At 35.2% G+C, this 15,495-nt stretch overlaps 1 protein-coding gene across 1 annotated transcript; it reads left to right on the top strand.

The window, feature by feature from the left end:
* The first annotated feature begins 7,380 nt into the window (after positions 1-7,380).
* Positions 7,381-7,962, top strand: LOC145565613 (uncharacterized). The gene has a single exon (XM_081625558.1). It carries the CDS (start codon positions 7,381-7,383, stop codon positions 7,960-7,962), a length of 582 nt encoding a protein of 193 aa, XP_081481684.1.
* The last annotated feature ends 7,533 nt before the right edge of the window (positions 7,963-15,495 follow it).

Genomic DNA, 15,495 nt, shown 5'->3' with positions numbered 1-15,495 from the left:
TAACATGAAGAATTTGATAATGAATTTGACAAACTTACCGAATTTGATGATGAATTTCCACCCAAAGTACAATTAGATGAGAGAGAAAGTGATACCTGCTTGAAGTTTTAGGGTGAGAAGATGGTGAAAGAGGAAGAAGAGAGGAGGGTGTATGTCTGATGGATGCACAAAATTACAAAAATGTCCTTTCTATGGCTGTATTTAGGGCGATTAGATCTTATCTAATCAATGGTCCAGATTAGTTCTTATATACAGTGGGTTCTTACATATAGGAGGGTTCTTATACGAGTCTTCTTTTATATATATATATATATATATATATATATATATATATATATATATATATATATATATATATATATATATAACTAACTTGTAAACTGAAGGACAATACAATGAATCAAAGAGAGGAGAAGAAACAAGAACAGTTAAGAGACAGATTACCGGCTCATCCGCTTGTAAATGTGGCCAGCTTCGGTGGAGCGAACCAGCCTCCTTGTCCTTTGTTGGCTAAACAAACATTAATTAATTAATTAGAGTCTGTTAGTACTTAACCCTAAATCAAAACAAACAAACAAGTTGAGAGAAGGAAACGAGCAAAACAAATCAATGAATATTTATTTATTAATTAATTAATATATGTGTGTGATAATAATCTAAAGGCAATATTTCAATCAATATCATACATACATACATGCATACATACATACAACAACTAGATGAGCAAAATAATCAACCAATAACTCTACAAGAAAGAATCAATGATAAATCAATGATAAAAGAACAAGAAGAAATTGGGATTTGTTTTTTGGGGGGTAATTCTAACAACAACAAACAAAAGTGACTGAAATTTAAATTACTGACGGGGAATAATAGACTTCATCTTCAGGGAGAGAAGTTACGGGAACGGGAACCCAACAAAGATCCGTGATACAGTCTAATTCCATTGTTGATTTTCTGAGGACTAGGAGAGAGAGAGAGAGAGAGAGAGAGAGAGAGAGAGAGAGAGTTGGGTTTTTCTGGTTTTTTTCCACACCTTTCTCGCCCTTTTATAATTGGGATTGGGATTGGGATTGGGATTCCCAACTTGTTAGGTTTAGGTACATACATAATTTATTAATTAAATAAGACAAAATTGTACTCCGTATCTAAAACGGATGATTTGTACCCTTTGTTCGATAGGTATGCCAACGTTATTGATGTCTTCATCCCTGGTGACAGCAGGTTTTTTAGGGTTTTCTCTTAAATGTCTGCTTTTTTTCTCTAGGTGAATTTTTGTTGATTATTGATTTTTTTATCAATTGATTTCATTTTAGAATTGGTGAATCTCGTCGGTTTGCTTTTGTTCGTTACATGTATCAAGATGAAGCTACCAAAGCTGTTGAAAAGCTAGCTTGATGGTTGGTTTTGATTTTTCCCAATTCATTTTTTTTTTCACTTTCAATTGTATATTGAATTGGGTTTCTTTAATTTGGGAAAAGAATTCAACTCGGGTATTCTTATAATTGTAAATTTATCGGGTATTTTTTAAAATTAATTACCCCGATTGGGTTTACTATACAGGCAAGGTCGTTGATGGCAGAGAGATAATTCTTCAGTTTGCAAAATATGGTCCTAATTGCTGAGAAAATGTGAGTAATAACAAAAATTGTTTGCTTCTTATTGGTTTTTGGGTGTTTGATGCTATATGTTACTCTGCTTGTGATATCTTAACAAGAATGTGTCGAAGTGACAAAGTTTGCTTATTCTATTGAGAAGGTATTTTTATTTTGTATTTGGTTGCGTTCTCTGTGGTGTTGGGATGGTGATGAGGTTGTTTGAATTATAATTTGGGTTATGCTCTGGCATTTGCTGGTATGAATCATTGTAAGGAAATTTAATTAGTTGATTATATTTTTATATACTATATCATGTTTGTGTTTTCGAAAATAAAAATATACGAGATGTCATGCTTTAATACTGCTTATGAACATATGAAAATGTTAAACCATTCATAAGAAGAAAAAAAATGATAATCAAAAAGGACAATTGTGAGGGATAGAATGATGATGATGATTCCAATTTAATTTTTATTATGTTATAAAAATATACTATACTAAGTAATTCTCGTAGCCCACATTTGACTCTTCCACAAATATGTCACTTTTCTTCTACCTCTACCATAGATAAAAATGAAAAGAAGAAAGAGTTGATTTTCAAAGATACATGGATTTGTACTAGCTATATATTATTGAGGTGGTCACAGAAAAGATAATATAACTAATGTATTTTCCATCTTGCTTGCAGCTGCACAATTTTTCTTCAATTTAGGGTGTTTGAAATTGCAGGCCTTACTTTGAGCAATTGTTTATTAAGGGGCAGGCAAAATGATTTGTGCGTTTCTAGGCCTGAGCTATAGTTTGACCAGGGTTCACTCGGTCCAGAAACACTTGAAATAACCAGAAAAGATCTATTAGAGAGAGAATGATCATCAGCTATAGAATGACATATAAACTTATAAGTTTTAAATAGATTTTATTACTTCTCAATAGTTCAAATGACATATAAACTCTTAATAGTCATAACATTCTATGATCAAATATTAATGCCTCTTCTCGATTCTTGCTTATATGTACTGTTGACCAAGTTGTTGCTAAGGACTAAGGAGTGTTCTACATCAGTGGTGTCGTCAGGGTTGCATCTGCACTATTGACCAATAAACCATTATTTGATGGAAAAAATTGAGTTAGAGCTTGATAAGTTAGGCATATATATGTTCCTTCTATTTTGCCATCTTTCAATATGCAGTCTTCTCTTTCGTCTTATCTTTTGAGTACTTGATTATTCAATTTTCTGATGGCTATATTGCAGATATTCAGAACACTGGGACCATCTAATTACAAGATTTGGCCAAAGTATTCTTAATTGCCTGGGATCAAAGCTAACTTTGTTCAACAACCGTGAGTATATGCTTTCACACTATTTCATTTAGTTGTACTCTCATTGTTTAAGATCCTTGTTATACTTTATTAAGGTAAGGTTCTGGGTTTTGAAGTAGCGAATATTGCATTGTTGAAGAATCACCCGATAAACAACACTTCCTCTTTACATACATTGTTAAACATATTTCAAAGCCTTTTTTAAAGGGAATATTTCAAAGCCTTTTTTTATCCACTATATATATATGTGCATCCTTTCTCTTTATATACAACGTCTTCAATATTAATGATAATTATGCTCCTGATGACAGGGTTCTTGCTGAGCATGACAAATCTGTAGCTAGAACCAGAAGGGGCTTGACAAAGCAATGTTGGGACAAAGAACTGAACTATTTTAAATCTTCAAGGCTGCTTGATGAATTTAGTTTATTACAAGCTTACTTGTACCTTTTTTTTTTTTTCCTATATGTAACTAGCATCTTGCTTTTTAAAGACTACATACTGCGGTGTTTATTAAATTTACATGTGGCGTGTTCTTTACCTTTAGTTTTATTTATTCTCATAATGTCTTAGCTTAGTTTTCTTAGTATTATTTCAGGAAGTTATGACTTGCTATTGTCAAAGGTATACTGAAGTTCAGGTATTCTACAATGCATTGTTAATTTGTTATAGTTACAAACTTACAATTTTGCTTGGTCAGATGGTTTTGAAATCTCAAGTAATGTCATACAAAGGTTATGCACGAATTACTTAACCAAAACGATATATTTTCTCTAAATAGGGGTGATCTGTTGGACAATTATAAACTTACAGTTTTATAAATTAGTCTTGAACCTATCTTACTATAATCAAGATAACTAAATTAAATCAACTTTATTTAATTGGGCGATAAAGAAATTACAATAATTTCGGGTAGCGTGCACAACGCGTGCGATACCACTAACTTGTTAAAATAAAATAAAATAACTTTTACTCCTTTTGTTAGAACTAGGGGTGATTATGATACAACACTACTCGCGAGCTACTCGGTCAAAGCTCGGCTCGAGCTCGAGATTTTGATGAGTCGAGTCGAGTAACATGGAACTCGACTCGAGAAGCTCTCCAGAAGCTCGATATATACACACACATGTAAACCGATGCGAGCTACTCGGTCAAAGCTCGGCTCGAGCTCGAGATTTTGATGAGTCGAGTCGAGTAACATGGAACTCGACTCGAGAAGCTCTCCAGAAGCTCGATATATACACACACATGTAAACCGATGTATTGTTGGTTTGTTGGTTTGTTGTAAGACTAACATTAGTTTTGTTGGTTTGTTCAAGCATTGTAATGTATTGTTTTACGAGACTTGAAACTTGATTTATTTATTAATAATTTACAGCCTAAAATATGATACAATTAGCAATGAATCGAGCTCGAACCGAGTTTGAGTCGAGTATCAAGCCGAGTTTTGAGTCGAGCTTAAGTCGAGCTCGAGTTCGAGCCGAGCATTGTTTTTGTATCTTCGAGTCGAGTTCGAGTTTATTATATATGAGCTCGTGAGTTTTCGAGCTTGAGTATACACTAACGAGTTACTCGAGCTCGAGTCGAGCTTAGTGATACTAGGGATGGAAATGAATCGGGTTCGGATCGGGTGGAGCTTGGAGCAGATCAATAATTTTCTGTAACTAATTCTTTCTTTTAACCTGAATCACATTGATTGGAAGCTTGGAGCAAATCAATATTAAGGACTTCCTCCGCTCCCATTTAGTTGTAACACTTCTCTTTTCACGCTTATCAATGCATGATTTATAACGTGAATTTCTTGAGCTATGATTTGGTAAAAAGTATAAAAATTAGATATTAATAAAGTAAACATCGAGACGAATCCAACATAATCCCACATGACTATATTTTTCCTTATGCATGGAACACAAACGCTACTTATACAAGTGACTGTGAATTGTCAAACAATGAAGTATTTTTTTTTATACGAATGTTTAAATTATCCCATGGTTTTGAAACACGAACTTCTATTTTCCAGACAATCTTACTTGAATGCAATTCACAAATCAATGAACAAATTTTAAAAAACAGAAAAAAAAAAAAAAAAAAAAAAAGTTACATGACATACATAATAAGAAGCAACAAAACAAAATCATGCCATTAAGAGAATACATACAAATTAAAACCACTCGTAAATTGTTTGGAATATTTGTATGTATGATCTTCTAGTGTGTGATGGTATAATGTGGCTATGCAGGCATGGGAGCGTCTATTTATAATTAAAAGGTCATAAGATTAGGATTACAAAAGAGATTGAGTTTTTAAAAATATACTTGTGAAGTTACTACGTATTTTTAAGGAAATTTTGACAATTATCACCTTTTAGTATGTCCATTTTAGCAATTATCACCTTGTATTTTTTTTTTTTTGAAAATTACCACCTTCTATTTTCAAAAAATCAAAAGTTACCGCCTTCTTGCCTTTCAATTACCACATGACGTCATCTTGGCCTCACCCTTTACCTTCCCTCCCTATTTTCCTCCCATTTCTCATTCCTATTTCGATTCTCATCTCCCCTGTCTCTCTTCTCTCTCCTTCACCATTAATGGCAATCAATTCATCCTCACCCACCCACCTAATACTTTCTGACAATTTACTCCCTATTGTCACATTCTCTCTCTTCCTCATAATTGTTGGTCAAAGTAGTTGCTAAATTGCCCAAAATTGTACCTTGTTCCATGCGCAGTAAGAGAGTACAATTGGGTTGGAGACGTCATTGTTAAAGGGGGGACCAAGCTAGGAGGCCTTTGGTTGTTGGAATTAGCAAAACGGAGTAAAAAAGCAAGGTAATTTGATAATATAAAGTGAAAATGACAAACCCTAGAACTTTACACTATAATTGCATGCTAATTTGTGCAATGTGGTTTTATATCCATGAATTAGTTGTAAAGTAGGGTTTTTTATGGTTTAATTAGAGGAAATAATTTAAAATTCAAAGCTGCATGTTTCGATTTTGAGTATTGATTGGTCTGCCATTAGAATATTGGTTTCAATTGTTATGCATGTTGTTATATTTGTTGTTTACTGTGGTTGGTGTGTTTGTTGTTGACCACAAGTAATTGATTGAATATTGTTTGCTTTTTTTTATTTCATTGGGTGCTGCAGTATGGAGGAGAGTATATATCTCAAGTTTGTTGATTTAAGGATTAGATTAGGAGGTGAATTTGTTACTAAGACTCATAAAAACAGGAAGGTTGTTGAGTATGAAGGTGGTTGGACATATTTGACTACTGGAGTTAGTGTGAGAGACATGAGGGTTTCAACACTTAGATATGCTAATGCCACTGGGTTTAGGGATGCTGGAATAGATGTTCCCCAAAGGTTTAAGGTATGGTATAGGATGAAGGGAAAAACACTAGGTAGTGGGAGGAAAGAGTTCAAGGATGATTTGGACATTGACAAATTCCTAGACACAATGGATAAGATGGGAATATTGGAGATGTATTGCACAGTAGAGCTTGTTTTGGATCCCACACTAGATTCTTTGCCTTTGAGTTTGCCAACATATAGGACAAAATTGCCAACACTCACAATTAGTGAACCTAGGCCCAACCAGAAAGGCCCAATTGTAGCACAATCTCAGCCCATCTTACCTTCTGCACAACCAACTTCCAAGCCCAAAGCTCAAAAAGTAAAACCAATCAGAAAACCTAGTGTGCTTGAGGAGGCTGTGTTGATATCAGAAAGGGAGTTCAATAAGCATGTTAACACTGTGAAAGAGAGTAGATCTACTCCTAGGGTGAATCATGTTGCACAGAAGGGAAAGGGTAAGAAAATCAAAAGGGCAAAGAAACATGATAAGGCAGAGAAACATAAGAAGGTGAAGGCAAAAAGGAGGCTGTTTGAGAAGGATGACAAAGAATCTGGTTCATCTAGTTCTGAGCCCAATGATTTAGATGTTGATTGGAATCCTGGTGAAGAAGACTGGGAATTGAATGTTGATGATTTTTTTGCAAGCAAGGGAGGGGATGGAATACTGCAGGAGGTACAGAGCAGTCTAGCTGGTGGGCTGAGAAGAGATGGGGTTCCAGATCAGGGCAGGGCTGAAGTAAGAGAAGAAAAAGGTGATGATTCTGAGGAGCTAAGGAGTTTACATGGTTCAGATTCTGAAGAGGAACCATATACAACATTTAATGCTTTCACTGATTTCAGCAAACCAATTAAATTGAAGGTGGAGTTGAGGTTTACTTCAAGCACTGTTGTCAGGTAAGCACTAAGACAACATGCCATAGAAAACAGGTATGACTTCTATTTCTTGCACAATGATAAGTCTAGGATTAGGACTTATTGCAAGTACAAATGTGACTATCGATGGAATCCAAAGACATGTAGAAAACCCATGTGTAGCTGTGAAAATCAATGCCCTTTTACAGTGTTTGTTAGATTCAATCCTAGGGACAATTACTAGGTAATCTATTCTATGAGGCTAGACCATAATTGTGTAAGAACTACTACAAATAAGAAGATGAATTCAGAGTACTTAGGAGATAAGTACATAAAGCACTGGAAAGCTGATCCAAGTTGGAAATTAAAAGCTTTTAGGCAGAGGGTTTTGATTGAAACTGGAATTAAAATTACATACTGGACTGCATGGTTGGCTAGAGCTAGGGCAAACCTTAAGATTTATGGTTCTGCTGCTGAAGAATATGAGAGAGTTTGGGATTATGGGAAAACAATCACCAAATACAATAAGGGCAGCAGGGTAGGGGTAGCAGTTGATGGTTTGGATGGGCAAGAGCCACCTATATTCATGAGGATGTATATGGCACTTAATGGATTGCTAGAGGGGTTCACAAATGGTTGTAGGCCAATCATAGGGGTTGATGGCTGTCACTTGAAGGGTGCATACCCAGGACAAATTCTAGTTGCTGTTGGGAAGGATGGAAACAACAACATATTTCCATTTGCTTGGGCAACTGTAGAGGTGGAAAACACTGAGACTTGGGTTTGGTTTTTGCAAATGTTAATGAAGGACTTGTCTGGTGAGGAAGGTGAAGGATGAACCTTCATGTCAGATAGACAGAAGGTATTGCTTCTCATCCACCTCTCTTGTTTACTGAAATTTGCTTTCTAAATGTGATTAGTTTTATATGGCTTTATGTGTGTCTTTGACTAGGGATTACTTGAAGCATTCAACCAAGTTGTGCCCAAAGCAGAAACAAGATATTGTGTAAGACATATTTGGGCAAACTTGAAGCTTCTGTTCACTGGGACCCTTTTCAAAGATCTGTTTTGGCAATCAGCAAGGGCAACAACTTTGGTACATGCCCTGTTACTGTCACTTGTTCTATTTTTAATGTTTGAGCATTCATTTCTTTGACTTTTTTTTCTTACTTGCTTCTGTACTTGAAGGTTGATCATGAAATTGCCATGGAGAGCATAAAAATTTATGAGTGAAGATGCATATGAATACCTTGTCAACATCCCCACAAGACATTGGTGTAGGCATGCATTCTCAACCAATTGCAAGTCAAACATGTTGTTGAACAATATGTGTGAAACATTCAATTATGTCATAAGAGAGGCAAGAGATAAAACCTATTCTCACTCAAATGGAGTGGATGAGAAGGTATATGATGAGCAGGTGCAATGAGAAGTGGGAGGGAGTGCAGAAAATGAATGGAAAGAATATGCCCTACATCACCAAGACACTTGAAAGGATTGAACATGTGGCTAGAGGATGCATAGTGCAACTGTCAAGGGATGACAACTGTGAGGTGGAGTTTGGAGGAGATACAGTTGTAGTTGATATTCAGGCAAGGACATGTACATGCTACCATTGGCATCTTAATGGAATCCCCTGCATCCATGCTTATGCTTGTTTAATGGATAAAAGAGCAGATCCAAATGATTATGTTGATGAGGCATACAGTAGGGAGACTTACTTGAAAGCTTATGGTACTCCAATACTTCCTGTACCAGGAGCTAAGCACTGGGAGAAGATGAGCTTCAGGAAACCATTGCCTCCTGCCATAAGAGTGTTACCAGGAAGACCTAAGTCTAAAAAAAGAAAGAAAGAGCAAGGAGAAGATCAAGATAAAGTTGCCCCTCCTAAGAAGACCACAAGATGTAGCAAGTGCAGGCAATTAGGACATAACAAACTGACTTGCAAGAATGAAGCTGTTGTTGAGGTGGTCAAAGAAATTGACAAAGGCGGCAGACCACCTTTAGACACACCTTGGGTTAAAGAGCAAAGGAAAAAGAGACAAGTCAGGGCATTGAGTAAGGTAATCTATTTAAACTTATGTTGTCAAGCATTTCCTGCCTTTATCACTACCTTACTTTGTTCATATATTCAGTGACAGGTGGCTGTAGGTGGAACCCAACAAGCTTCTTCTTCTTCTCAGCCTGGTTCACAGTCTGTTGTTGATCACCCACTTCAATCCACTCAGCAAAGTCAAAACCAACCTCAACAACAGCAACAAACACCAAGCAGGGCTAGGGAGAAGATGCCTGTTAGAAAAGGGAAATCAAAGTCTATAGGTAGCCTGTACAACTAGTAGTAGGGTATGTTTGAAAAACTTATTATGTTTGTACTTATGTGGTCTGTATTTTTTTGGGTTTGATGGTTAAAGCACCACATGTATGCTTTTTTAAACAATGGTCAGCTTTTGGGAATGATATTTAGTTGTACATGACTAGATTACCATGATTAATGAAAATGCCTGCCAATTATGGTTTTTATGCTCAATTTCTTTGTGTTATGTTGCATATACAATTTAAAGCATTAAACTTTGCATAAAAAGTGAATGAAAGTGTCATCTTTTCATTAAAGAATTCAAAAGGTACATATGTGTTCATTCAATACATCACACTTCATTCTAGGTAAGACATTGCTTAATTCTTAGCTAATTCAACAAAAGGAAATCACCAACAAGGTTTCACCAACATCTAAACTAACCTAAACTACCAGAACTACTTAAACAGAATGACTACAACCACAAACACTAGCAGACAGCAAAATGCAGGGAGCATGAGTCCATGCTTCTTCATCAATGTCAATTGACCCTTGAGTGCTTCATTCTCAAGTGCAAGGCAGCCTTTTTCAGCTTTCACGTTATCCAATTCCTTCTTCAGCATCCTCAACTCAATCTTTTGCATGTTCACATCATCCATTAGTGAATTAGTCACATCCTTTTGCCATTCAGCCATTTCAATGTCCACCCATTTGAAATAGTCACAACCCCTGCTATCTGTGTCCTACTCGTAAAATTGGCAAGCTTGAAACCTTCTCCCTAGATTCTGCTTAGTCCATGAAGTCAAATTGGAAGCTGGATATCCACACTTGCAGATGTGAAATTCTGTCTGCACAAAATCAAACCTTTACTTAGCTACAACTACTTATAAGTTACAGAACCAGGTAATAATTCACAACTTGTTGTTAGTTAGTTGACCAATTGAACACCCTCACCCCCTAATTTGATTCGCAAAACCCTAATTTCAACTACGGTACCTTAATCCCCAAAATTACAATCATAAACCCTAACACGCATTGAAACCCCCTAAATTCAGAAATTAATATGAACACAACATACCTTTCTTCATGGAATCGTTGTCATGTTGCAGCAACCACCAATAATTGTTCGTCGATTTTGATTTGGAGGAGTGAATTGAAGTGTTCCTGATTTTTTTGGGGGAAAAAAGTTAAAGTGGAGATGAGAATCGAAATAGGAATGAGAAATGGGAGGGAAATAGGGAGGGAAGGGAAAGAGTGGGCCCAAAATGACGTCATGTGGTACTTGGGAGGCAAGAAGGTGGTAACTTTTGATGTTTTTGAAAATAGAAGGTGGTAATTTTAAAAAAAAAAATACAAGATGGTAATTGCTAAAATTTGACATACTAGAAGGTGGTAATTGTCAAAATTTCCGATTTTATGTTGGATTGTATTTTTTTAGTACAGAGTATATATTTTCAAAGTTACGTGATTTTGGGTTTTTTTTGGATTTTTTTTAATCGTTAGATGTTGTTAGAGTAATAGATTAGGATTTCTTTTTTTTTTTTTTTTTTTTAACATGTTTTAGATTAGGTGATTGTGTTTTTGTTTTCTTTTACGTTAGAAGTAAGGTTTTTTTTTTATTTATTTGTTTGTTTTGTTGTGTGCTTTGAAATTACTTTAGATTTTGTTTAGATTAGAAAATTTGAATTTTTTTAATAAAATAATCTAATTCATAATTTATCACATTATTAGATTGTGATTCAAATTGGAATTAGATTAGGATTCGTGTGTCAATTAATCTTATGTGGTGCTCAAATTAAATAAAGCTAAAAGAAATTAATTATTTCGAATCCTATTGGCCTAGAAAGGTCTTTTGCTTACGTGGCGTGACGTATACTCCCAAATTTTACTTCTTTATTATTATATACTCAGTATTAGGTTAGATTGTTAGATTCTACCATGCTCTCGGGAGCAAGGTATTCTATGTGTTCCCACAAAGATTTTCTCTAACTTTAAAACACATATTCGCATCCCGCTAAGCGAGGATCTGGGAAATCCCTTGTCAATTTTGACAGGAGGCCGTTCGTAGGACTTGAACTCATGACCTCAAAGTCACGTAGTGTCACCTTAACCAGTGCACCAAGGCTCCCCTTAGTTACATAAAGTTGCAGCTAAGTGGATTTGATCCCCTTACATTAGCTTTCTAAAATTCACGCCACCACATAACCATTACACCCAGACAATTAACCTTTTGTTTAGGGTCTCAAAATTTCTACATCCCAAGTGATTGGTCTAATCAGCTATTCGATCTGACTGAGCCTCTTGGTCAGTCCAACTCCATTCTAATTGGACCGACTAATTACATTTATTAAGAAACTCTCTTTTAATGATATGTTGATTTGCGGTGATGATTTGATGACGATGTTTGATCTTGATGATGAATGAACATAGGTAATGACTGATGAATGTGTATTAGGGGGGCAGTAAGGTGAAGAGAGAAACTGTTGGCCGAGTGTTCTGAGGTCTGAGATACTTCTTTTTTTGTTTTCCTTCTGGCTTTTCAGATAAGCCTTTAAAATACTATTTGAGGCTGTTTCGAGCTTCCAATCGTCCGTGCTGACCTTATTTCTTATACTGTAAAAGTGTAGTCACTGTTGCTTGCTTGAAGTTCACTAAATTAAATATATACCACATCAACTAGGCAACTAGTACTTCCATTAGTTATAATCGGCAAACATCATCGCTTCTCATTCTTGTCAGTAATAGAAAGTGCAAATTAGTGAAAACAAGTCGAATTTTATCCGATACAGATCAAATAGCCATAATGGTAGATATAAAACTTTCAAAGGATAACTACTGTGAGTTTAGGCGTTATATCACTGCACATTGGGTGATTACATAATGTTGCTGCTAAGGTTAGGATCAGAGTTGTGCAAGAACAAAATATTGATAAGTTGTCTAATTGTAACCTAGAATCAACAATTATCTCTAAGTAATTATGATCAGCAGGAAAGTGTGATTTATCCATCAGATAGTTAGCTTGAAGTCCGGCTGAGCTATGTTAAACCGTTCAGCTTCCAGCAGTTAAGCTTCCTTGCTCGTGAACCGGGTTGTTTTTTGCACATTTTTCTGAGTTCATAAATGATAAAATTTACATTAGTGGGTGATGATATTATTGGGATCAATGAAAAGGATGTGCAATAAGAGAAGCATATACTTACTAGGACTCACTATCGTTATGCCTTTTGTTATGGACTTGACTGAAGTGACAGTGTCTATACCTGCAATGAAACCAATGTAATATGTCAGTCCAAATCATATGGTTGAATGAAGAATACGTTAAACAGGGTAAAGTCTATAAAAATCTTACCATTTAGGCTCACATATCCTGCAAAAACTTCTGACGAATGCTGTATGAATTCTTGGTTATGATTAGTCCCCAACTCGCCATTGTTTCCTTCATGAAGCAACCTGTATTCCATTTGATCAAGCACAAACAATTAAAACAACATGAAAAAGATACTAAGTATAAAACTTATTACAAAGCAGGTTTATGGCAAAACTCTACTTACTCTGGAACTGCATCAGTTGACGGCCCTGCTGTTGTTGCACAAGAATAATCAGTTGCTCCACATTCGATCCCAAAATCAGTTTACGCTCCGTGAGAGTGAAGTTTGGCCCCAAAACATCAAAATTTGGCAATTCTAATTCGAAAATGTCTCCTTCCTTTTCAGATTCTGAGGAAGTACTTCCACTACTTCCATCTCCACTGCTTACATTTTCCAAATTAGTTGGCACATCAAAACAGTCAAAATCTAGCCTCCCTTTGACATGTTCTCTCTTGTTTTGCCTCTGGTTTGTTTTAACAGGTGAAGAGAATGTACACTGGCTCCTTTATATTGAATACTGTTTAGCAGGACTCACTATAATCGTCTTAGAGGAGATAAACGTGCAGTTGGTCGTTGTAGTTTCTGGAGGGGTGCTGTCATTATGTGACTTAGCAGTCGAAGTAATCTCAAGAGGAGAAATGGATTTATCGCGCTGAGAAGACAGTGCTCGTGGGGGTGTTTTGGGACCAGAAGAATTAGAATTCAGAGATGATGAAGGCTTGTCGAACAAATTCTTAGCCACACTCGATCCTTGAATAGACGGTCCTGCTTGCACATAATTAGGTGATAATGAAGGAAAAGGAGACTGATGAATAACATCATGGTGATCATTAGGCGCATTGCTTGGCTGTGCAGCTGAATTAGTTCCTGCATCCAGTCAAAGTTTAGTAAGAGATATCATCTTTGCAAATTCTAAGAATGATTATACAAAGCTTATACGATAATCCCACCTCTATCACATATAGGGTTGTTGGTGGCTATTGGACCACAATATTTCTTCGGTGCTTGAGGTGCATCTTGGAGACCCTTGTAAGTCTTTCTTTTCCTTGGAGGACGCGAGTTATACAAAGGCGTTGTGAAGTTTGTATGATCCATCTTCACGCTTTGTGTCATCGACATTGATGTCATAATTGAAGTTCGATAAGCAGGTAAGCCTGAAGCCAAAGTTAACAACAAGCAAGGAGTCAGAGACGTTGTCTATACAAAAGGTGATTACATTCATATAAAATGCATCAATTTTGCAAGCACAACTGTGAGTAATGTTGTGCATGAATATACTTTGCATCAATTTTGCAAGAACAACTGTGAGTAATGTTGCATCAATTTTGCAAGCACAACTGTAAGTAATACATCACAATTCGCAAACATTAACATATTTTGCACATGAAAATGTTGTACAACACCAAGATATCTGCTTTATTTAATCAATCTCAATTATATATCCAACAGTAATTTTTTTCGTGCTTCGCCTAATCTCTAATGTGTTTTGAACCAATATCACCTTAAATATAAGTTCAGAACCCAAAAAATCAACAATCATATTACACCACCTTAACAAGGAAATTAAAAATCATAGCTAGGTTTTAGAGCTCAATTAAATCCCTAATATTTGCCTATTGCAAAGAGTGATCTCAATTAGCACATTGTGAAATTAGCAAAACTTCCCAACACTTGAAATCCAACCATCAGAATGCATAAACATAAACCCTAAAACAAACAATCAAAACCACAAAAAAAAAAAAAAAAAAAAAAATATATATATATATATATATATATATATATATATATATATATATATATATATATATATATATATATATATATCAATTGGAGCACCAAAACAAACAATTAGTACCCATTTTCCACAATCCTAACCAAACAATTAAGCCACCCAAAATCCAATTCAAATCAAATAACTCGGGGGTTGTTAAACGTCGCTCCCCTTTTACTAGGCATCGCTCCCATTTTTTTTAGGATTTTTCATTTTTACCCCTATCAAATAAATACCCACGACTCACTCTACGAGACTCACAACTCTCATACTTCACTCTCATACTCTCATTCACTCTCATATATCTCTCTAAATATATATATATATATATATATATATATATATATATATATATATATATATATATATATATATATATATATATATATATATATATATATATATATATATATATATATATAATTAAATAAAATCAGGAAAAAAAAAAGCCACAACATTGATCACAACAACAATAAAAGTACTAATACTAATTACTCAATTAATCACAAAATTAATAATACTCATAATAAAATAATAATAATAATACAAAGATTACAATAATAAATTTGATTAATTAATCAAAAAAAAAATACATACATACATCCGCCCAAAAATTTTGGATTCACCGAGGTGGATCCTAATTTATTAAGTGGAGCCACTTAGGTGGATCCTAATTTGTTAGGCGTATGTTTTATTTCAAATTTTTTTTAAAAAAAAGTACGACAACTTACGAAATCTTCCGACAAAGCTTCCGGTGTAGTGTCGGGATTTTTTTTTATCACGTGGTAGTAAGTGGAGGGGTCGGGAATGATATTATACCATTATACTCTACAACTTACACAGAGGGCAATATCGTCCTTCCATGTCAAAAAGGGAGCATTACCGTCTAAAATAGGAGCAAGGTTTAACAGCTCGCTTCTCCTTGGACTAGATCTTTAT

This window comes from Chenopodium album, chromosome 10, assembly GCF_948465745.1.
Source record: "Chenopodium album chromosome 10, dcCheAlbu1.1, whole genome shotgun sequence".
NCBI lineage: Eukaryota > Viridiplantae > Streptophyta > Magnoliopsida > Caryophyllales > Amaranthaceae > Chenopodium > Chenopodium album.
The sequence above is the reverse complement of the archived record's forward strand: the minus strand, read 5'-3'. Positions and strand labels throughout refer to the sequence as shown.

Bases quoted from the DNA above. Each gene is read 5' to 3' on its own strand.
- LOC145565613 (XM_081625558.1), top strand. From the start codon at position 7,381: ATGAGGCTAGACCATAATTGTGTAAGAACTACTACAAATAAGAAGATG.